Source organism: Pinus tabuliformis, chromosome 9, assembly GCF_031772625.1.
Source record: "Pinus tabuliformis cultivar Carrire ecotype Pingquan chromosome 9, CPIR1, whole genome shotgun sequence".
Classification (NCBI taxonomy): domain Eukaryota; kingdom Viridiplantae; phylum Streptophyta; class Pinopsida; order Pinales; family Pinaceae; genus Pinus; species Pinus tabuliformis.
In genome coordinates, this window is record NC_142307.1 from 1312351070 (window position 1) to 1312375071 (window position 24002).

The 24002-nt window shown below is 40.0% G+C and overlaps 1 protein-coding gene across 1 annotated transcript in view; it reads right to left on the reverse strand.

The window, feature by feature from the left end:
- Positions 1 to 24002, reverse strand: part of LOC149153361 (uncharacterized) — a 305256-nt gene that overhangs the window by 171422 nt on the left and 109832 nt on the right. The window contains exons 4-5 of the mRNA XM_089439507.1: positions 21269 to 21412; positions 20918 to 20976 (exon numbers count right to left, since the gene is read on the reverse strand). Of these exons, the coding sequence (XP_089295633.1) occupies positions 20918 to 20976; positions 21269 to 21412 (203 nt within the window). The remainder of the gene's footprint in view (positions 1 to 20917; positions 20977 to 21268; positions 21413 to 24002) is intronic.

Here is a 24002-nt window from a genome sequence, read left to right on the forward strand (position 1 = left end):
TGTGCACCTTTACATGCTATATAAATGAGAACTTGTAACTTGTGGACGAGGTTGATGAAGATTATAACTTCTAGATGATTGATGTTATATGGTTTAATACATTTTTTAATGATTTTTATATCTAATTCATCATTCTACATGCTTTTGTTGACATATATGCATCAAAATATATAAAAATATATATTATATAAAAATTCACTCCCAATTCGCTCCCAACCCGGGAGCTTTTGAAAATGTCACTCCCCACTCCCGCTACCACTCCCAAGTAACCTTGCTCCCACGACCTACACACCTCTAGTGTCTCTGCTGTAAGGATGAGGATGGATTTGGTCCGTCACCTTCCTCAACTGGGCCAACCTCTCATTATTCCAGTGGATTCCACCCCAAAATTCCTGCATATTGAATCTTCCTTGAGCCATGGGTTTGTCTATGGTTTCACCCATCACTGTGCATACATGCCCAAATCTTCCATGATCTTGTTGGCTACCCCACAGCTGGCCAAGATCATGCTTTGATACCATTGTAATATTCCTAATTGGAAAGTAACAGTAAATACCAAAAACATGAACTAGGAACAACAATTAAAATTAAAGTCCAAGTACCCAAATCAGAACACCATAGAAAATAAACAGAATAACCGAGTCATTTTATTAATTAATGGAAATCTGAGGACATAATGAGTAAGAACAATGGAACTTGAGCTTGCTATGAAAGCCATGCAAACCCCAAGTGAAATATCGTTGAACCAACTATTGAAATGGCTCCAAACTGATAATGCACACTACCCAGAAAATTTGTTATAGGCTGCCAAATGGAACTGGAAGTTCTGCTCAAAATAATGCCTGGAATGCTTTGAAATTGTAGCTACAAGCTCTGCTCCTCAAACCCGAAAATACCCAGAAAAGGTTTGGCCTATTTCCAAGCCAAAATCGAACCCACAAAGTGATGCAAATTTCTCAGCTAACTAGCAATTCGCCCCTCTATAAGAATGAGCCTGAATATCACCTGAAAAATTCTGTAAAATTAGTTGTAGACTCCTCTCAATAAACCCACAAAAACCCAGAAAGGGTTTGGGTTGAATCCACCGATCCCCAGTGACCCCCAACAAGTGCAAATTGCCCAATTTGGCTAGAAAACGCCCCATAGTCTTGATACTGTTGAATTAAGCCCAAATACACCACTGGAAATCTCTCCCAACTCTGGCTAAATTCTCCCTTGAGGTATACCTCCAATCTCCAGCCCTTATCTCTCCTCAACCTCTATTCCTCCAGCCCCTATGCAAGCCTGCCTAGAGACCCCTACGCACTTCCAGAAATGTAGAATTTCGGCCCCAAGAATTCCCTCAAACTCAACCCTACTAATCACCACAAAATATCCAGATAAAATAATGGAAAACACTACAAATCCTCTAATGTTTTGCTCCTCCGTAATTGATCTCCCCACAAGTAATTCGAACCACTTATGGGCCCTGGAAGAAACACACACTAGCTGTAATAACCTGCAAATATGTCCAATGGAAACTTTGAATTGAGCTCCCCAAATTTTCCTCACTAGGGAGACACTCGAAGTTCTTTGAAATGAGGGTGGAATTCCGCTTGGAACTCTTGTGCTAAACAACACTTCTCTTCTTGTGCTAAACAGCTCCAAGAGAAGATGTAATGTGAAGTGTAATAGTCAAAAAGATGATCAACAAATGAGTCCCTCCTTTTATAATTTCTCCCCATGCTTCTAGACTCCCCTTTTAATTATTATTTTATTGGTGGGGGCCATTTTCCACTAAGTGACTTTTTCCTTCATTTTAATAAATTAATAATTTGCTGCCAATCTACAATAAAATAATACTTTTCACCTTTCTCCAAAACAATATTTTCCCCTTTAATTAATATTGCCAAAATTGGGCAAAATTCCCAAGCTTGCAAAATTGGGGATATTACACTTTCTAATTGTTTGGTTGGTACATGATAAGGAGGTGTTTGGTATTAAATAGTAGTTTGAGAACAGTGCCTTGAAGAATAGTTTGTAACTGGTTTTGATGAGCCCTAGATCATAGATCAAAAGGGCAGATTTGTCATTTTATGATGGTCAAAGGATTGATCCTTTGAGGATGTAAGGAGCAGCCAAGTGGGCTCACTATCAAGCTCTATCTTCTGTGAATTGACACGGATGTATGATAGTGACCTAATGATTATGATGTATAACAATAATATATATAGCAGTGACATGACAATGATATGTAACGGTGATATGTCGCAGTGACAATGATAACAGTGATATGTCGCAGTGACTCTTATGATGATGACAGGGATAACAATGACATGTGGCAGTGCTCTTATATCAATAATGTATGTTGTGCTCTATGTAGTGCTTTTATGTATGATAGTGCCCTTGATATGTGATAGTGATCTATATGACAGTGATCTATATCCTTGATGTTGATTTGGGGTAGCATCGGATGTGCTCTAGCCATGAAATTTGGTGGAGAGGTTAGGGCACATGAGATCTCCAATACCCAGAAAGGGTTTGAACAGATTCTAAATAGATCAGGAGATATTAAAATAATCAATATTTTTAATGGAGTTCCTAAGTCTAAACTTAGGAAAATATAATAATAATGTGTATTAATATGAATCTGTGTCAGAATGGTCCAAAAGACATGGATCAAGCCAGATCTAATCTTAGCCATCGATTAGGGACTTAATCTCGGTCGTTGAGATGTCAACAGGAAAAGTATAAGAGGAGGCTTGAGGGTCACATGGAGAGAACACCAGATGATCAGTCATTCTATTCTCTAAAGCGGGGTTCGCTAAGAGAGATAGAATTAGTGATCAGGAGATCAGCTGAGGGGCATTGAGTACAGAGAAACAGAGAAGGTAGAGATTGTGCCGGGAGAGCAGTGCAGCAGCCAAGGAGGGTGACGTAGAGCCAGCAAGGGCTCACGCAGGGCTACGCAGAGGCAACCAAGTGTTGTGCAGAGCACCAGAGGGGCCAGCGTAGCTGACACAGGGCCTCCTGGGGCTGACGCAAGGCCAGCGTGAGACAGAGAAGGGCTAATACAATCCAATTTGGGCAGACGCTGCGGTTGCAGAGCTGTTTTGTGCTGAGGAGCTGTCGGAAGGGTTTTTCCGAGGTTTCAGCTAGGAGATTTCTCTCAAACTGTGAAGTATAGCTGCTAAGGAAATTCTCTGTTGGGTAGGCCAGTTTCGACACCTAGATTGTACACTAATATTGCTTAATAAGAAAACCCTCAGATAGTTGCACCGGTTTTCCTGCATTGGGTTTTTCTGGGCACATTGGTCCAAAAATAATGGTGTCATGTCGTGTGTTTGTTCTTGTTTCTTTTAGTTGTTGATCTGTAATATGTTGAGCATGCACTGGTGTTTATTTTCAGTATTTACTTTGTAAATAACTTGTTAAAGAAAAAATAACAAATATGTAGGAATAAATCAGAAAAAGCGCATGAAGGGTTTCTAAACTAAGTAAACTTAGAAACTTCAACATGGTATTAGAGGGTGATTGCAAATCACAGGAGGACTAAAAGACATCAGCCGAGCGGAGCAATAGCAGCAGAAAACAGTTGTCCCGAGGTGACAGAAATTGTTTCTAGCAGCGTAGAAGCCAAGAAGTGTGACGCAGAGCCAGCCAAAGCCATCCAGAAGAAGTCGGGAGCTATGCCGAGCCTCAGAGAGGCCAGCGTTGCTAATGCAAGGGCCAGAGGGTTGACGGAGGGCATCCCAGTGTTGACGCAGACCCATCTGGGGTGGACGCAGAGCTAACGTGAGGCAAAGAGGGGCTGACGCAATTCACAAAGAGGCATTTGCTGGAGTCTAGAAGGCTGCAGAAATATTGCAGAGTGGAGCTGGTGAGGTACTACAGTCAGAACAGTACCTAACAGAGCAGGGCTAGAGGAGTTGTTATCGATGGTTTCTAGCCGAGGAACCTGGATCAGCAGTGCAGTTTCACAAGATGATCAGAGTAGGGGGCATCTCAATAAGTGGCAGAAGGATTTCCAGGAGAGAAATCAGGACTCAGAGGGAGTCCAGAAGAGAACTTCCAGACGGGAAGTAGAGACTCAGAGGAGTCGAACAGAGAACTTCCAGGAGGGAAGTAGAGGAGCGTCATGGCACTTCACTGGGTAGGAGACCAGGATAGACTGGACGGAGCATCGAATTCCGCAGTCTAGAAGGCCAAAATCTTATCAGTGCTTGACAGAAATCGTGTCAAGAACTTCGCCTTGAAGGTTATAGCTATCCCAGCCGACCCCAATGATAACGACAAGTACGAAGAGGCGATCGCGAGGGCCAAGTGCATTATCCTTCATGTGGTACCACATATAGCAGAGAAGGAAACAACAGTTGAGATGTGGGAGGCTCTCAAGAACCTGTACCAGCATACTTCTGTGCAGAGAAGAATGTTGCTCGAGAACCAGATGAGGTCGTATCAGATGAAGAAGGGTCAATCGATTGACACCTTCCTCGGAGGACTGAATGAGATCCGAGACCAGTTGACTGCTATAGGAGCGACACCAATCAGGAGCTTATGGTGAGGACAGCCCTGAACGCTGTCTCAGAAGATTGGGAAGTGTTCGTCCAGATTATCCTGGGTAGAGGGACTCTCCTACCTTGGGACGAGATGTGGGCAGCTCTTCGCTAGGAAGAGATCAGACGGCAGTCAAAGACAAGTAGTAGCAGCAAAGGGATCAAGGTCAAGGAGGAGGAGGAGGATGTGGCCCTAGCATCTGAGGGAAAGCAGGAGAAACGGAAGAAGAAATATCTCTCCAAGATCAAGTGCTTCTACTGTGGGGAGATGGGTCATTATGTGACCCAGTGCCCAAGGAAGCAGAGTAAGGGAGAGTCTTTCGAGACTAAGGCAGCGCCAGCATGGCCAGAGAAAGAAGTTTTGATAGACGATGACTATGCCATGAGTGTACATGCACCACTTGAGCGGAAGTGGGGAGACATCAAGCTGTAGTCAAGAAGACTACAGGCAATGAAGGGCAGGATCCTCGAGGTACCCAGTCTCTTGGATTAGACCTTGCTATGAGAGCCCCGACAAGTAGCAGGACTGGCTAAGTGGGTAGAGACGGATGCGGATGGAGCAGCAGAGAGAGTTGCAGTGCAGGAGTCCCGAAACAGCGCAAAGCTAGCAGGCTGCAGCAGTGTGAGAGGCACAGGAGTGTTGCACCAGCGCAGGAAGGCACAAAGAGGTGCGCAACGGTGCGAGATGAAGGGAGTTGTTGCAACAGCACAGAGGTCAAAGAGGGAGCACTTGTCAGCGGCAGAGGGAGCTTCAGCATTAGTGGGTGTTTCTAGCCCAATAGGGAGGTCAGTTGGGAGATTAGTTACTTACTTCTCAGTAACTGAGTTGCAGTGCAGCAGTGGGCAGCACAATGCAGCATGATGAGAGGAGGTGCGGTGTGGATACAGTGTTGGGAGAAAGGACCAACAGCAGCACGGATGCAGAGGAAGCTGTCGTACAGATGTAGTAGTGGCAGTGGCAAAACCATGGGCAACAGTACAGGAGGCAACAATGCAGAGGATGGTGGGCAGGAAGGCCTAGCATCAGCATAGGAACTGATGCTGAATGATCAAGGTGATACTCAGTGAGGAGTATTGCTAGAGCACAGTCCTCGCTAAGAGGGAGTGTTGATTTGGGGTAGCATCAGATGTGCTCTAGCTATGAAATTTGGTGGAGAGGTTGGGGCACATGAGATTCCCAATACCCAGAAAGGGTTTGGGCAGATTCTAAACAGATCAAGAGATATTAGAATAATTAATATTTTTAATGGAGTCCCTAAGTCTAGACTTAAGGAAAATAAAATATTAATGTGTATTAATATGAATCTATGTCAGAATGGTCCAAAAGACATGGATCAAGCCAGATCTAATCTTAGTCGTTGATTAGGCACTTAATCTCGGCCATTGAGATGTCAACAGGAAAAGTATAAGAGGAGGCTTGAGGGTCACTTGGAGAGAATAGAATCAGTGATCGGGAAAGCAGTTGAGGGGCATTGAGTACAAAGAAACAGAGAAGGCAGAGATTGTGTTGGGAGAGTAGCGCAGCAACCAAGGAGGGTGACGCAGAGCCAGCAAGGGCTCACGCAGGGCCACGCAGAGGCAGCCAAGTGCTGCACAGAGCACCAGAGGGGCCAGCGCAGCTGACGCAGAGGCTCCCAGAGCTGACGCAGGGCCTCCTGGGGCTAACGCAAGGCCAACGTGAGACAGAGAGGGGCTGACGCAGTCTAGTTTGGGCAGACGCTGGGGTTGCAGAGCAGTTTTGTGCTGAGGAGCTGCCGGAAGGGTTTTTCCGGGGTTTCAGCCAGGAGATTTCTCTCAAACTGTGAGGTATAGCTACTAAGGAAATTCTTTGTTGGGTAGGCTAGTTTCGACACCCAAATTGTACTCTGATAATGCTTAATAAGAAAACCCTTAAATAGTTGCACCGGTTTTCCCGCATTGGGTTTTTCCGGGGACATTGGTCCAAAAATAATGGTGTCATGTGGCGTGTTTGTTCTTGTTTCTTTTAGTTGCTGATCTATAATATGTTGAGCATGCACTGGTGTTTATTTTTAGTATTTACTTTGTAAATAACTTGTTAAAAAAAAATAACAAGCAGGTAGGAATAAATCAGAAAAAGTGCATGAAGGGTTTCTAAACTAAGTAAACTTAGAAACTTCAACACTTGATACAACAGTGACCTTTGGTGAATGGCAGTGACACACTGATATATGGCAGTGTATCTTTGATGTATGGTTGTGTCTCTATGAGACAGTGATATATGACAATGATATGATAGCGATGTATGGCTTGTCTCTATGAGCGTGACTTGACAGAGATATATGCTACTTGTGACAGTGAAAAGGAGATCCATCTTAGAGGGTTGGTCAATACCTCCCTATTCTTGTCTTCTACCAGGGTTGGCCCTAGATGGCCCAATGTGATTGATGCTGATAGACATGTCTCATTCTTATTGTGCTTTGTATCTCACCTAAACATTTGATGAATATCTAATAGAAGTAGAAGAATTGATTATGGGTTTTCCCCTTTGTGGGGTTTACTGTTTTTCTCTAGTCTCCAACCAAAATCCTAGTGTCTCTATTATGTATGCTTTTCTTCTATTGTTCTTTATCGTTCCCCTGCATTGTTGATATTATTGTCCTCTCTACATATTCGTTAATAATGATATGATGTTATGAGGTGAATGTAATGTGAAAATGTTGACAAAGTTTAAAAATGCAATTATCTATAGCAGAGAACAATCTAGCCCTAAAAATTAGCAGATTAGTCCTCCAATTTATGCAATTTTTATTCAGATTGTTGTATCTTTACATCTTAATGAATTAATATGTTGCTAGGATGTTATTTCATTAATGTTTCATAGCCCTAGCATTAACACCCATGAATACTTTATTTGATTGTGTTTCCACACTTGTGGGTGGCTTGAAGAGCACAAAAAACCTGTGTCAATTGCAGATTTTATCATTTACAGGTGCTGGAAGTGCAGGACAGCAGCAAGCTTGTCCTCTTTTAGGTCATATAATCAAGAGGAGTTCAAAAAATGATCTCACTTGGTATATGCACCTTAACCTCAACGCATGAAATAAAAGGTAATATTTATTTAATGTATTTCACGCTTTCTCAAGTGCTGGTTGTATTTTCTATGTTATTAATTCATATATCGGATTAGACACTTGCTTTCAATTAATTCCTAACCTTCATCTAACGTAAGGTTCCTAGGCACTAGTCTACTAACTAGTTGGTGAAGGATCAAGGTATTGGAGTACCCCTGAGGCATTGTAGGAGTTGGCCTTAAGTGAGGAGATTGTGCCTAGTGACAGTGGGTACATCTCCTGTGTGATTACCGCTTAGCACCTTGACCGACCCTGGCCAAGGCTCCTAATCTGGGTGGTAACAATGCCTTCTTTGATTTATGATGACATCGACACATGCAGAACTCTATGACTCTGAACCTTTGTGTGTTGAACTTTACCTCAGCAATATTCTTTGATGTCCTAAAATCCAGTGGTTGCTCTGATACCAATGTCAGAAATATTTAACACATGTGGCCAAATAAGTTGTAAGAATCATTGGCGTGTCACTCATTCATATCATGGGCATGTGTGCATACATACTGGAGTACATCATAATCACTTTATTACAACCCTGTCCTAACGTGTCCTTAACTTACAAGGTTTTAAATCACTGACTTAATACTAATTACCCCTAGGACCCAAATCTTACAAAACAACCTCATCATTGTCCAACATACCAATCTCTTGCTTCTAGTGAATTTTGCTTAATATTGATATATGAAATCCCCATCATCAGAGAGGCATCTTAGACTAGGGTGACTGAGGATTCTACATATTGGAAAGAGATGCTAATTCCAATCCTCCAGCTGCATATAGCATGTATGCAATCACCAAACCCATTGACTGCTTTTGCTAAGGCTTTTGCAGTAACAACCATCATACAAGGAAAGAATTTACAAATGGGCAAATGCAAGGCTTCTTGGGGGTAGGAGAAGGGAGCAACATTTTCAAAAGCTCCCTAATCGGGAGCAATTTCGGGACCAAATTCTATATAATATGTATTTTTATCCATATATGTCAACAAAAACATGTACAATGATGAATTAGTAACAAAAAACATAAAAACATGGATTAAACCATATAACATAATTCATCTAGTAGTTATAATCTTCATCAACCACAGGTCCACAAATTACAGGTTCTCATTTATATAGCATGTAAGGGTGCACATAACCAAAATAGCATCAAGTGCAATCCATCTCTAAACCAAAAATACATCAACAAATAGGCTCTAGATGGCCTCTAGCATCCAAAAAAATCATGCTAAAATAAATACCTACATATCATCAAAACCATTGCCTATCTTGGGATCTTTGTCATTAATATCACCCTCTAAGCATTAACATAAGATAGAAACAACATAGCATGTCAAGTCAAGATTTTGTTTGAGTGATGGGTACATTATTAGTAGGGTCATGATAGAGGAGTTAGACAACCAATGTCACTAACATCAAGGCACATAGAGGACCTGGTGCTCTTGATTAAATACAAGTTCCATACCCTAGTACATGAAAAAATCCAAAGGAAACATTCCAATTCCCCCAATCCTGAAATCCTGAAATCTGATCAAGTCTGCCGGATTTTGAGTGAGATCTAAAATTCTACTTTCTCCATATGAAATCCAATGAGGCTGGAACCACTCTCAAACATCCTGAGTCATTTCATGGTAATACTAAAAATTTAAGTAATCACTTTTACTTTAAGAGTTTAACATTACCATGAATTGCATATCAATACTAGGGCCATAGGCTTCAATATTAGGCTGCCCAACTCAAAAATTCTTGTTTCTTTGAAAAAAAATTCCATTTTGTAACGACCCACCTAAACTGATCCGCTATGTAAAATTTTAAACTTTATGATAAAACAAATATGATGAATTTTTAATAATAAATATGTTAAGTTTTATAAATATAATTAAATTGTATAAACATATATAAATTATATTTTATAAAATATAAAATTTAAACTTTATAAACATATATAAATTAAACTTTATAAACTTATATAAATTAAAACTTTAAAACTAAACTATATGCTAAAAACCAAAAATCATAAAGGACCCTTTTAAAAGGGGGCGCTTAAAATCAACGGAACATTTATAGCAGAGCGCTATGTCAGCAGGGAAATATCTGAGAGCCGTAAGTGCATGGAGGCGTGTCGGGAGGAGGAAAGGCGGTGGCTGCAGGTAGGAGGGCGGCCACCGCCAGGCCCGTAGATAAAACGGGAGGCCTGAACCGAGAGAAGGGGGGAAAAAAAACAAGAGAGGAGCAGAAGGAACCAGAAGCAGAAATTCACCAGGAGAAAACCAGGAGAAGATAATTACCCATTGGAAGAGCTTTAAGCCGTCTGAGGTTCTGGGCACGGAGGGACAGAGAGCTTCTGTTGAGAAGCTTTCTGGATTGAGCAGCTAGGTTTGCTCAGTCTGGTTGGGTGGTATTGGTCTCCCGAAGATTGGATCAAATAGCCACGACATCACCAGCAGAATCACCAGTTCAGTAGCAGAATCAGCAGCAGTTAAGGTAAGTACAAATTTAAATTCTTCAGGCTTTCTGTATTTCAGATTCTAGTTACTGTGTTTTGGGTTATTACAGATGGTATCAGAGGGTGTTGTTCAAACCCTTTTCGACCTTACAGGCCACGATTTGTTGTTCTTGGTATAGGAAGAATGAAATTGATTGTTTTTTTTAAAAACCTCATGATGGTTGTGATGAGTGATTTGGGGATTCCAATATCATGAATCCTTTGAAACAAAGAGACCCTCCATGCAAAAGTCTTTCAAAATTGCACAAAGCAACATAAGATGTTGGAAGAGCATTGCCTAGTCTCCTCATTGTTAATAAAGTGTAACACTGTGATCTATAGTGTGATAATCTCTCTTGAGCCTTGCTTGCCGATTGACATATTGTTTGTTCCTCTGTAGCGGTTTCTTTCTCTGATCGTAAGCACAAAAAATGTAGAAGTTAACGACATTTACAGCCAATTCTTTCCTTTAACCAAAACACTAAAATTAAGGACAGCTGAGGAGGCTGTATATGTTAAAGCGTAAGCTCGAATATGTCAACTTACCTCTGCATTTTGTTCCTAGATCGTCTTAGATTAAATTCTTTGGTTTCCTGTGATTTACCAAAGCACGTAGAACGGTATTTGAAGGCGATAGGTAGCCGTTGCTCTTAAGTTCGTTCGCAGTTGAATTGAGGTCCATTCAAGTATTTTGTCTTTGTTTCTCTTCAGCTTTGCGTGCTGCTTTTTGTTTAAGAATAATCCAGTAATTTCTTTGGTTTTCTGTCATTTATAATATCTGGCAGAGTATTTTAAGGAAGTTAAGAGCCATTGTTTTTATTCAATTAAAGTTATTTGGCAGATGAATTGAGGGAAATTCAAGCATTTTTGTTTTAGATCATATCCAGCGTCGTGCTGCATTCCGTTTAACAGTAATTCAGACTGTCTTTCGATGAATTCGTAGGTTTTCTATCTGAGTTCGAGCCATTTCCTTAATTCTAATATGCAATACGGTTTTGAGCTGAATTCTGAGTATCTGCCTGTGAAGTTGTAGTTTTATACTCTGATTCGAGCAATTTATCTAGTTCTAATGTGCAAGACGATTTCGAGCCGATGAATCTCGGGATATTTAATTAGGGGCGTTCTGCATTTTGTTTAAGAGCAATTTTATGTCCAGCTGAAGCTGCGTTATTTGAAAGAGTAATTTGGATATTTTTTTAGATTGAATTTGTATTTATTTTGGGCCCAAGGAATTTAAGTAAGTTTTGCTAGCCATCGCTTTAATTTAATATTGATAATATTCATATTGGACCGAGAACTATAGTGAATCAAGGCAAAACCAGCTATTTTGTATTTTGTTTATGTTCAGCTGCCTTCGATCATAAGTAATAAGGAAATTGAAATTTGGTCTTAATTTTTAGGTTTTCTGTGTTTTTTTTCATGTGACACTCAATAAAGAAATGGCTAGACATCTCTCTAACATAGATTATAGGTCACTTCAAATCTCCTTCAATCGAAGTATTTTCGGTTTGCTTTATTGTGCTAACCTGCACAGGATTAATGTGCTGAGTGGTACACGTGTAACGTCCATGTGTACTGCTGATGCTAGCTAAATTTTAGTCAAATATAATTTCAAAATAAAAATTAAAAAAACCAGCCTGGGTCCATCTTATTCCTGAATATAGCAAGTGCTGAGGAGGATTTGATCCTCTTAGTGCTTGATAGATCCAAAGCTAAGATGGGTCTAGGATGTTGTTAAGTTTCCTCCTGCATTTCACCAACTGTAAGTTGGATTACCGTTTACTGAACCCTTAAGTTTTCTTGTCTTTTCAAAATACATGGCAATGTGTTTTCATGGAAATTAAATAAATTGCCAACAATACTTGGTTTAGGTGAAATTCCATTAGCATTTGAATTAGATTGATTTATCTATTGCTTGTTTTATTTTAATCTTCTGATCTTCGACAGTTATTTCGATTCTGATCTCATAAACATTTCAAAAAAATCAACATCCTTTTACTGTAACTACAGGCCTCAACGCTGCACTGATAGCAGTGATACTGATATTACAAGCTATCTGGAGCAACTTGGAAGTCTGGATGCTGCATTAGCTCCACCTGCTTCAATCCCTTACCTGGGTGGTTCTGTATACAAAAAGGTTGAAATCATAAATTCAACGTGAGAACCATTGGTTGAATGCCTGGCCCATATTGGGCAGCTACAGTTATTGCGATACTTGCTTGCATCACAGTTAAGATCAGCATCTAAGGTAGAAGCAAGCACCATTTCCTTTTCAGTCGAGGGGATCAATAATGCAGCAGTCCGTGAAATTAAGAGTTTTAACCAGAAAGGAACCTCAGGAGTAGCACTGGAAGAGAAGCAAAACAAAGTTAGAAGATTTCTTAGAGAACTGAGCAAACAAGTGCAGTTATGTGGTTTTTTTTTCACCCCTGCAAACTATATATATTACTGCTGCTGAACCACCAGATTACATTGCTCTAGAAGGAATTAATAAAGTGGAATATATATGATATTAAGAAAATTACAAAAGTACCCATACACTATTAGTCACGTAGATAGTAGACCTCTTAATTAATGAAGATAAAAGAATCTACTCAATCATTCGCATCAGGTAAATTTACCATGGCTAGAAATAATAAATTAAAACGTGATTCTTTGTTGGACTCTCATGTTTTTCTTTTCATCATTGTCAACATACTCAGGGTTATCTAATAAAATAATCATATATGACCTTCTTTTGTGATAGTCAGATTGAGATATGACAGGTATGTTACCGATGTACATTGTAAACGAAACATCTAACATTTTCATTTTGTGGATGTTGTTAGGTAAATAAACTTTAGGTGCCTTACCTTAGGGGCTAATACCCATACACTTTTGCATTATTCATATTAGGATAGAATACCCTGCATTAGGACAAGGAGGTCGCGAGACCACCCTCCTTGACCTCGGTACCAGTAAGATCCGCCTAGCGGGTAAAAATAGCAAAACTATACCCGTTTATGAATGTGATGTTGCAAAAGGAAATTGTGTGTTAAAAATTCGGTTATCCACCTCAAAATTTTTACAGAATTTTATTATGTGTTCAGGAACCATCACAATGGTGAGGACGTATGAGCGACGACGACGTGATCAGGCAGCATCACCACCATTAATGCCACCACCGTCGCCATCATCATCCCCATCACCAGCGTCACCGCCAAGACCATCATCAACATCAATCGCCCCAGCGCCAGAGTTGACTGTGATAATGAATTCTTTGGAGGCCTTATTGGAAACATTAAAAGAATCAACTAAGGCCAAAACCAAAGGGGAATTTCAACATGTAGCCACCAGTTCAGCGGAACCAAATAATTTTGAGCCCAGGAGATCGAGAGAAGACATTTCTAGGGAGCTTCAGAAAATTAGACTCCCAGAATTCTCAGGAGGTCGAGCAGGTGACCGCGTTGAAGCATGGTTGGAAGGGATGAACCGATGCTTTAGGTTAAGAGAATATTCGCCTTCAGCAAAAACAAAAATTGTCGTGTTTCAACTAAAGGAAAGTGCCTTGATTTGGTGGGGAAATCTGGAAAAGCAGCTGCACCTTACATCGGATAATGTCCCTTGGGAACTATTTGAGGAAAGGTTCCGCGCAAAGTATTTGCCTCCATACTTTCAACAACAGCAAGCCAGAGCTTTCCATACATTAATTCAGGGAAATAAAACGGTGGAAGAATACGAGATAAGGTTTATGGAACTTGTAAAATACATTCACTACTTAGATTCTGATGAACGTCAAGCTGAACGCTTCATATTTGGGTTAAATCCTCGCATCAGAGCCTTGGTAAGCATGTGGAAACCCTCATCAGTAGCTGAGGCAGTCGAATGCGGTCGTTATGCAGAAGAGCACCTTGGAATCAAAAAAGATATGGGGCCAGCAGGGCCTTTACAATCAGGATTTCTAGGGAAGGCTCCCCGGAACTTCTTCAGAGGAGGTAGCTCGAGGCCACCTTACGGTAACAGGTTTACCCCAAATGTGGGGACAAGAGTTCCCATGGCAGTAAACACTATAGCCGCGGAATCGTCCAACACCAAACCATGGGCATCACGAGGGACTGCCGGTAGAGGAAGGAGTGCGAGAGGAATCAACATGGGAGGACGCGGCTCGTTCTCTAGGAATTCACACCTTGATTCAAGAGGATCAACACAGCTCAATTGTTGGGGATGTGGGGGACTGCATTTCCAGCGTGACTGCCCAGAAGCTTCATCGAATATATTGCATAGGACTGGGAAGGAGCCGATATCAACCAATCGAGGTAATCATAGAATTCATGCAGTAGTCAACCACGACCAAGCAGCCCATCAATCCACTGTAGTGGAATCTTCAGGTATTATCAATGGCATAAAACTCAAAATCTTATTTGATACTGGTGCCACAGATAGTTTCATTTCGTCATATGCATTAAACAAATGTGGGTTGGCAGCTCGTAGACAAAATGATTTCCACCAAGTGGAAATGGCCTCAGGAGAACTCCAAACCGTGGGCTTGAGTGTGGATCAATGCCAGATTGACCTAGGGGTCTGTTCGACTACACTGAAAGTCTATGTCACAGCCTTAGGAACGTATGATCTTATCATAGGTATGGATTGGCTGGAAGCTCACCAAGCTTGGGTGGACTGTTATGGAAAAAGGATTCTGGGCATAAATGATGAGGGAGAAGTAATCCAAATTCAAGGAATCAAGAGGGAAGTTTCTTTACGCTACATTTCGGCAATGCAGGTGAAGCGTTGTTTAAGAAAGGGTTGTCAGGCTTATGCAATTCACGAAGTAAGCCAAGAAAAAGGGCCATCCTTAGAACAATATCCGGTGTTAGCCGAGTTCCCGGATGTATTTCCAAAGGAACTACCTGGATTACCCCCGGTAAGAGAATTGGATCTCACTATTGAATTAAAGCCAGGTACCCAACCGATCTCTAAAACGCCTTATAGAATGACAGCTCCAGAACTTCAGGAATTGCAAATCCAGTTGAAGGAACTACTCGATATAGGGCATATTCGGCCCAGTACCTCACCTTGGGGCGCTCCTGTAATTTTTGTGAAGAAGAAAGATGGATCCTTAAGATTATGCATAGATTATCGAGACTTGAATCGAGCTACAGTAAAGAATCAATACCCTATGCCGCGAATCGATGATCTTTTCGATCAAATGAAAGGAGCTGCTGTCTTTTCAAAAATTGATCTTCGATCAGGGTATCATCAGCTAAGGATTTCTGAAAATGATATCTCTAAGACTGCATTCCGGACACGTTTTGGACATTATGAATTTACTGTGGTACCATTTGGGTTAACAAATGCGCCAGCCGTGTTCATGAATCTTATGAACAGTGTTTTCCGTCAATATCTTGATAAATTTGTGCAAGTCTTTTTAGATGATATTCTCATCTATTCCAAGAATGAAGAAGAGCATGAAGATCATTTGCGGATAGTATTGTCCTGCCTTAGAGAACGTCAGTTATATGGAAAACTATCCAAGTGTTCTTTTTTTTCAGGAAAAGATTCATTATTTGGGTCACATCATATCAGGTGAAGGGATTTCAGTAGATCCTGAGAAGGTAAAAGCGATCATGGAATGGCCAATACCGAAAAATGCACATGAGATACAAAGCTTTATGGGTTTAGCCGGTTATTACCGGAGATTTGTGGAGGGATTCTCCAAAATCGCAAAGCCAATCACAACCCTTCAGCGTAAAGGTGTTAAGTATGAGTGGACCGAGGAATGTAATAAAGCATTCTCTGAACTCAAAAGACTACTCACTAGTGCACCAATCCTAAGAGTCCCTGATATGGGCAAAGACTTTACGGTATGTACTGATGCATCCAAGCAAGGGCTGGGTGCAGTATTGATGCAGGATAAGGGAGTGATAGCTTATGCTTCCAGAAAGCTAAAACCTCATGAAGAACTCTATGCTACTCACGATTTAGAATTGGTCGTTGTAATGCTAGCTTTAAAGATTTGGAGACACTATCTAGTGGGACGAAATTTTACACTTAAAAGCGACCATCAAAGTCTAAAATATTTGTTCACCCAAAGAGACTTAAATGCCAGGCAAAGGCAATGGAGTGAATTCCTATGTGAATATGACTTCGGAATATCATACATTAAGGTAAAAGAAAATGTAGTAGCCGATGCCTTAAGCAGGAGACCTCGGATATTTTCTCTCATACCCATTAAAGTGGACTTAAGACAACGAGTACTGGATCATCTTATAAAAGACAGCTGGTATTTAAAGGTGAGAGCAAGTCTTGAGGGTATTAAGGCAAAAGAATCTAAATTTGAGGGTTATGAATTAGAAAACGATGGGATCTTACGATTCCATGGAAGGATGTACATTCCTGATGATAAAGATCTTCGAGATACCATCCTTGGGGAAGCCAACAAAGCAGTATATTGTGCTCATCCTGGAGTAGGGAAAATGTATGCGGATACCAAGAAACTCTTCTTTTGGGCAGGCATGAAACGTGATATCACTCAATTTGTTGCAAAATGTTTGGAATGTCAGCAAGTGAAGGCAGATCATTGTCACCCAGCGGGCCTTTTACAACCCCACGACATTCCTATGTCTAAATGGGAGACCATTTCTATGGATTTTATCACTGGACTACCTCTTACTTCTCAAAGACACAATGCCATTCGGGTAGTGGTGGAGGAATTAAAAAAAAGCGCCCATTTCATTCCGGTAAGAGATACTTATGATGTTGCTGACGTAGCTCGAGTATTCATAAATGAAATTATCAGATTTCATGGAGTACCTAAGAAGATTATATCCGACAGAGATTCGCGATTCACTTCCAGATTCTGGACTTGCATGCAAACAGCCTTAGGTACTCAGCTAAATTTAAGCACTGCTTACCATCCTGAGACTGATGGGCAAACTGAAAGAGTAAATCAAGTACTTGAAGACATGTTGCGAATGTATGTGATGGATCAGCAATCACACTGGGAAAAGTATTTACCCTTAGTCGAATTCGCATACAACAACAGTTACCACAGTTCGATTGGGATGCCTCCATTTGAAGCTTTATATGGCAGACCTTGCAGAACACCGTTAAGTTGGGACAGGTTAGAAGATCAAGTGATAATAGGACCAGAATTAATCCGTGAAATGGAAGCTCAGGTCAGACAAATTAGACAGCGATTAAAGGAAGCACAGGATAGACAAAAGAGTTATGCTGATACTCACCGAACTGATAGGAGGTATGAAGTATGGGATCAGGTCTTCATCCGTATCAAACCAAATAAAAGTACTATTCGATTCGGAAAAGGGACAAAGTTGTCACCCCGATTTATAAGACCGTTTAAAGTCGTGGAAAGAGTTGGACCTGTTGCCTATCGTCTTGCCCTGCCACCTCACCTGCATAGAATTCATAATGTATTTCATGTTTCTGTATTAAGACATTATATAGCTGATCTATCTCATAACCTCCAGTGGAAAGAATTGCAGGTATCGGACGAGGGAGTCATAACGGTCGAACCGTTACGTATACTGGAGCGTAGAGTTCGACAGCTGAGGAACCGCCTGGTGGACCAAGTTAAGGTCCAATGGGACAAGTATAGTCCTGGATCAGCAACTTGGGAGAATACAGAGGACATATGTCAGAGATACCCTAATTTATGTCCATTTTGAAGAACTTTACACTATGTTTAGTATATATTTACTTCACTACAATCAGAGACTCAGAAACATTTTGAATGATTATGGATAAACATGGAAATTTGTGACATAATATATGTTTAATTCCTGCTGGTACATGGATACCAAAACAATATATGTGGTTCATTTTTATAGTTGCCGAAGTAAAGTTAAGACAGTTGAATAATTTTTCTTCTGATAGAAATTAAGATATTATAGATCTGATTTACTTATTTATGTCAATATGATCAAAGGGATAGCAATCAGGAAGTGAATGCATTCTAGATGAACGTCAGAAGACATGCATGGGATATGGCAAAATATGTTGTACTGTAGTATCATAGATGAATTCATAAAAGAATAATATGTGAGTTATTTTGAATATGCTGATGCACATTTTACAGATGCATGGATAAGTGTATGATTGCAGGTAATAAGCAGTTACCGGGATGACCACGTGATGACAGAACCTCAGAACAATTAAAGCTCCAAGTGATTCTATGATAGGGTATTAACCCTAAATTCTACTAGGAGGGGTGGAGGTGTTGCCCACCGTTTATCCTTCGAACCCTGGAGTCATGGGAGGACTGTGCAGATCACGCTCCCCTAGACGTGTGATGATGACTGCCGGATGCCTACTGGGAATCAGGTCGGTATAGCCGACGCTGTCACCTTAGAGTTTATGAATGGGCAGGTCAGTAAAACTGACGCCATGGCATACTCCGGTAGAGGACGGATAGGATGGGAGTAGAAGAGATTAGGGAGGATAGGATGATTTTGAATAGCTTGGGGACCTGGATAGAAAAGGTCATGTCCATTAAAACCTTGAACCTAAAACTCTAACTTCGGGACGAAGTTTTCAGAAGGGGGGGTGTATGTAACGACCCATCTAAACTGATCCGCTATGTAAAATTTTAAACTTTATGATAAAACAAATATGATGAATTTTTAATAATAAATATGTTAAGTTTTATAAATATAATTAAATTTTATAAACATATATAAATTATATTTTATAAAATATAAAATTTAAACTTTATAAACATATATAAATTAAATTTTATAAATTAAACTTTATAAACTTATATAAATTAAAACTTTAAAACTAAACTATATGCTAAAAACCAAAAATCATAAAGGACCCTTTTAAAAGGGGGCGCTTAAAATCAACGGAACATTTATAGTAGAGCGCTATGTCAGCAGGGAAATATCTGAGAGCCGTAAGTGCATGGAGGCGTGTCGGGAGGAGGAAAGGCAGTGGCTGCAGGTAGGAGGGCGGCCACCGCCAGGCCCGTAGATAAAACGGGAGGCCTGAACCGAGAGAAGGGGGGAAAAAAACAAGAGAGGAGCAGAAGGAACCAGAAGCAGAAATTCACCAGGAAAAAACCAGGAGAAGATAATTACCCATTGGAAGAGCTTTAAGCCATCTGAGGTTCTGGGCACGGAGGGACAGAGAGCTTCTGTTGAGAAGCTTTCTGGATTGAGCAACTAGGTTTGCTCAGTCTGGTTGGGTGGTATTGGTCTCCCGAAGATTGGATCAAATAGCCACGACATCACCAGCAGAATCACCAGTTCAGTAGCAGAATCAGCAGCAGTTAAGGTAAGTACAAATTTAAATTCTTCAGGCTTTCTGTATTTCAGATTCTAGTTACTGTGTTTTGGGTTATTACACATTTGGAATGTCTTTGCGAAAAAAAAATTGCAAAGAAAGTTAGGGAGGCGGGAGCAAATCAGGAGCATGCTTCAGGAGTGGATTACAGGGGGGCGCTCCCCCACAGCCCTGAGCAAATAAGCGCGTTGTGAGGAAAGATCTCTGCATTTAATAAAGTCTTCAGTTTCACCTTCCAGAGTTTCTGGAAGTTTGGGACATTTGTATATTCAATATTTGAACAGAATCAGGAAAACATCACTGCGTAATCCCCCATACTTAAATTCAAAAAGAGTCAAGGGATCTCTACTTGAATGGTTCATGAGGCACAATACTTGCTAAGGTTTTGCAAATGGGGTAGCAAGCTAAGTGGGCTTGATTGTGGGGAAAAACTCCACAGTTAAGCGCGCTTGAGCCAGAGGAGTTCTGGGATGGGTGACCTCCTGGGAAGTCCTGGTTACCGGGTGCAAGCCCCGGAAGTGATGATTGATGCTATGTGATTCGTTCTCCACATTTCACTAGTTTCAATCCCACTTCTTCACCCCTGTGAGCATCACCCGATGCAATGAGTGCTAAGTGAACTATTCAAAAATCATGAGAAATTAGTCAGTTACGACTACCTCTCATGGAAATGGTCATACGTTTGAATGACTTACTTAACGCAGTTGAATCCCAAAAAAATGATATCTAATATAATGCACTGCGTAATCCCCCATACTTAGACTTTAAAATCCCAACCAAGGTTACCCAATGACATGATTATTTAGAAAGGATATACAAGTGGATTAGAGGGGGGCGCTCCCCCACAGCCCTGAGAAAATAAGCGCGTTGTGAGGAAAGATCTCTGCATTTAATAAAGTCTTCAGTTTCACCTTCCAGAGTTTCTGGAAGTTTGGGACATTTGTATATTTCAATATTTGAACAGAATCAGGAAAACATTACTTTAAACAAAAAGCACAACCATTTGAAAGAATAGATAAAATAACATAAAAGATTATTTGCAATTTTGAACCCACTGACAAAAAAGGGGCAACATTCAAGGAATATGTATGAAATGACATTGATACAGTAAATGAAGTGAGTTTAGACCCTTGAAAAGGAATTTTCTTTGGAGAGTAACTGAAGAATTGAACAAAAAACCTACCAGGGAAAATGACTGAATTTTTTAGGATTATTTATAAGATGTGATCAGAAAGAATAATGAGAGGAACATTTCTGAAACGGCATTAAGGAATTAAGATGGTATTTTCAACTTGGAGACTTTAAAATCCCAACCAAGTTTACCCAATGACATGATTATTTAGAAAGGATATACAAGTTTCTCCTCCGTGGATACACTATTGGCAGCAAAATATCTTAAGAAGAAATTCCCAAAAAAGTGTGTTGCACCAGAAAAATTAAGCAATAGAGAGGACACAAGCAAAATATCAATTCTCAAAAATCTGTTACTACAAATGTAACAAGTCATGCAGTAGAGCAAAAGACTGGTACCTGCATTTTATCAAACGGTGCATGTCTGCATGCTTGCACATATTCCCATGCCCCAACATCTACAAAGAAATCATCATCTTGAGTGTCATGATAAAGCTAGGTTCAAGGGAAATATTTCCTTTAATCCTCAAGCCTAATAAGTTATAATTTCTTGTTCTTACTCTCTTGTAATGACAACAAACAGGGCACTCACAGAAAGAGACAGCTACAAAAAAATAAGGAAAGGACATAGAGATAAAAAATGAATGGTTATCATTTTGAGAAGCACTAAAGAATTTGTAGAAGTCAACAGCAGGTAACCTAACAGAGCTTGATACATCTACAACTTGATGATTACAGTTGACCTCTTACCTTTGAAAAAGGAAACTGTTGATGGAGTGATTGCACTAACCCTCACACCAGGAACACCATCTGTAGGTAAACTTTTTCTCACTCCTAAAGTAGGATTGCTATCAATAATAGCTACTCTTAATGCTTTTGTCAAAGGCAAGCTTGCTGCAAGAGAAGAAAGAGAAAAGAGTTACATATTTTTACATTCAAAAAAGTGTTAACCTTTTTAATTGAGTATTTGCACTTTGTTGATGAATACAACAACATTACACCAATGAGCATTATGACAACCTCAAGTTGCATTACTCTACCAATTTGATCCATCATCACAGGGAAACGTGGATGTAAACGTTATAGAAATCAGGAAAACAAAGGGTAGCAACATGGACAAAATTACAAATATATAGAATACAAATGTATCAAACTCACCCCACTCTAATATTTGTTTTGTTTTTCATTTCTCCTCCGTTGTTTTATTTCACCTATGGTCAAATCAAACTAAAAATTTAACCAAGGTGAACAATCTAGTTCAAAGTTAAATCTGTGAAAATTCCTACACTTTGAAGGAACCCCTACTGCAGCAAATCTTAATCTACTTCACTTTATTTTTAAATTACATTCATCAAGTTATTCTTCTGAATACTGAAGCAAATTACTTCTACAACCTACACTAATTAAATATTTGATCTCATGAAACAGAAAACAGAGCAAAGAACAAGATACATAGGACACACTTATTTTTGGACACAATAGTCCCTAGAAAAACCCAATGCGGGAAAACCGGTGCAGCAGCTCTGAGGGTTTTATTATTATGCAAGAGAAATATCTGAATACAAATCTAGGATGCTCATCTAGCAATCCTTTACAGAGAAAATACTGGCGGAAAATCTAAGTGAGTTTTACCTCACTTCACCCGACAGAATTTTGGCTGATCCGGCACAACACTGGCTAACCCCGACTATTTCTGCATCACCCCTTATGCCCTTTGTGTCAGCTTTCCTAGTTGTTTCGGCAATTCTTGGTAGTTCCGGCTTTTGCATGATAGGCAGCTTTTCTACTCTGCTGACTCTCTCCGCCTCTCTGTCTGTATTCTCCGGAAAGTCCTTCTCCCAAATTCTCATTGCCCCTCTGTTGCAGAATGATCACTTAATTCGAAATCCTTAGCAAACCCTGCCTTAAGAATCGAATTCTTGATCAATTCATTCTCTCCGTGTGTGTTTCCAAATGAACCCCAAGCCTCCATTTTATACTTTCCCTGTTGAGTCTTCAACGATCGAGATTAAGTCTCTAATCAATGGCTAAGATTAAAACATGACTTGATCCGCCTTCTAGATCATTCTCACCCATATTTTGATTAATACCCATTAATATTTTAATTTTCCTAAGTTTAGACTTAGGGACCCCATTAAAAATATTAATTATTTTAATAAAATACAATCTGGGTGGAATTTCACCAAACGGTTTCTGGGTTCTTTAGAACTCATGTGCCTTAGCCTCTCTACCAATTTTCAAGGCTAAAGCACTTCCAATGCTACCAAATACTAACAATATCTATCTAGAGGAAAGACCAGAACATTTTGTTGTAAAAGTGGCTTCCTCCAACACAGTACACAGTTTCTAGTGTGTTACCTCCCCAACTCACACTTAATGATAAAATCCCATAGTTCAACCAAGTTTCTGGGATTTGGGGACGATGGAGTGGGGAAATGCAATTGCGGACTATGCAAAAGCTCCCCACCAACTTTTAGGAAACATGGGTGGACGTTGGGGTCTTTAACACAAGGGACCCCGACAAAAATAGTAAAATTTTATAATTTAGTTGTCTTTATCATCATGAAGAATAAATGGATGAATCATATAACTGAAACAAATTTAAAATGAAAAGCATGATACAATCATACATGTAACTGTAACAATGTACAATGAAAATAAAAGTTTAAACCATATTGAAGTTCCAACTGTGAATACTGAATATTGAAATAAAAGTCAAGTCTGATACATCAAGATTCAAATTTTTATAGAGTCAAGTCTAATATATCATATATCAAGATTCAAAACAAACTAAAGTCTACAACTGAAGTCTGAAATAGAAAAACAGATAACATAAGAACATATCAAATGACAAATGAGCATAATTGCTCGAGGTAATGCCCCGCTAGTCTCTGCATCCAGTTGTTGCATGAATAAATCAAGATCAACCATGTCACCATCTAAATCAGAATCAATAGCGTTCCCAAACATGCAAAGTGGCACACCAACCAACCCCATCTGTGTCTCATCAAGTCCCTCCTCCATATCTACCTATGCATCATCCTCTGAATCAACATCCCATCATGTTGTTAGTCCGTTCAAATACTTAGGTGTCTTCCTATGGTAAGGACGTAGGGCACTATGCACAACAACTAACTTCTCCTCTCTTCTAGAGGTAAGCATGTTCCTCTTAATAGAGTGGATGAAGCTATATGTGGAAAAATTCCTCTCTGCGGCAGAGGAACTAGAAATATGAGACAGCAAATGCATAGCTTGATGTTTGAGCTCTAACGCACCATCCCCATGCATCCTCCACCAACCAATTGGGTCATTTTGGCCTAGATCTATGTGATCTACCTGATCACCACGTGTGTTAAAGGGGCCATTAAGAGATGCAAGTCGAAGTTTTCACTTTTTTATGATTTAACCTCAATTTTTTTTGGAAACACAGGAAACATTTCCTCTTTTGAGAGGAAACATCCCCCCTTCGAGTTTCCTCGTGTTT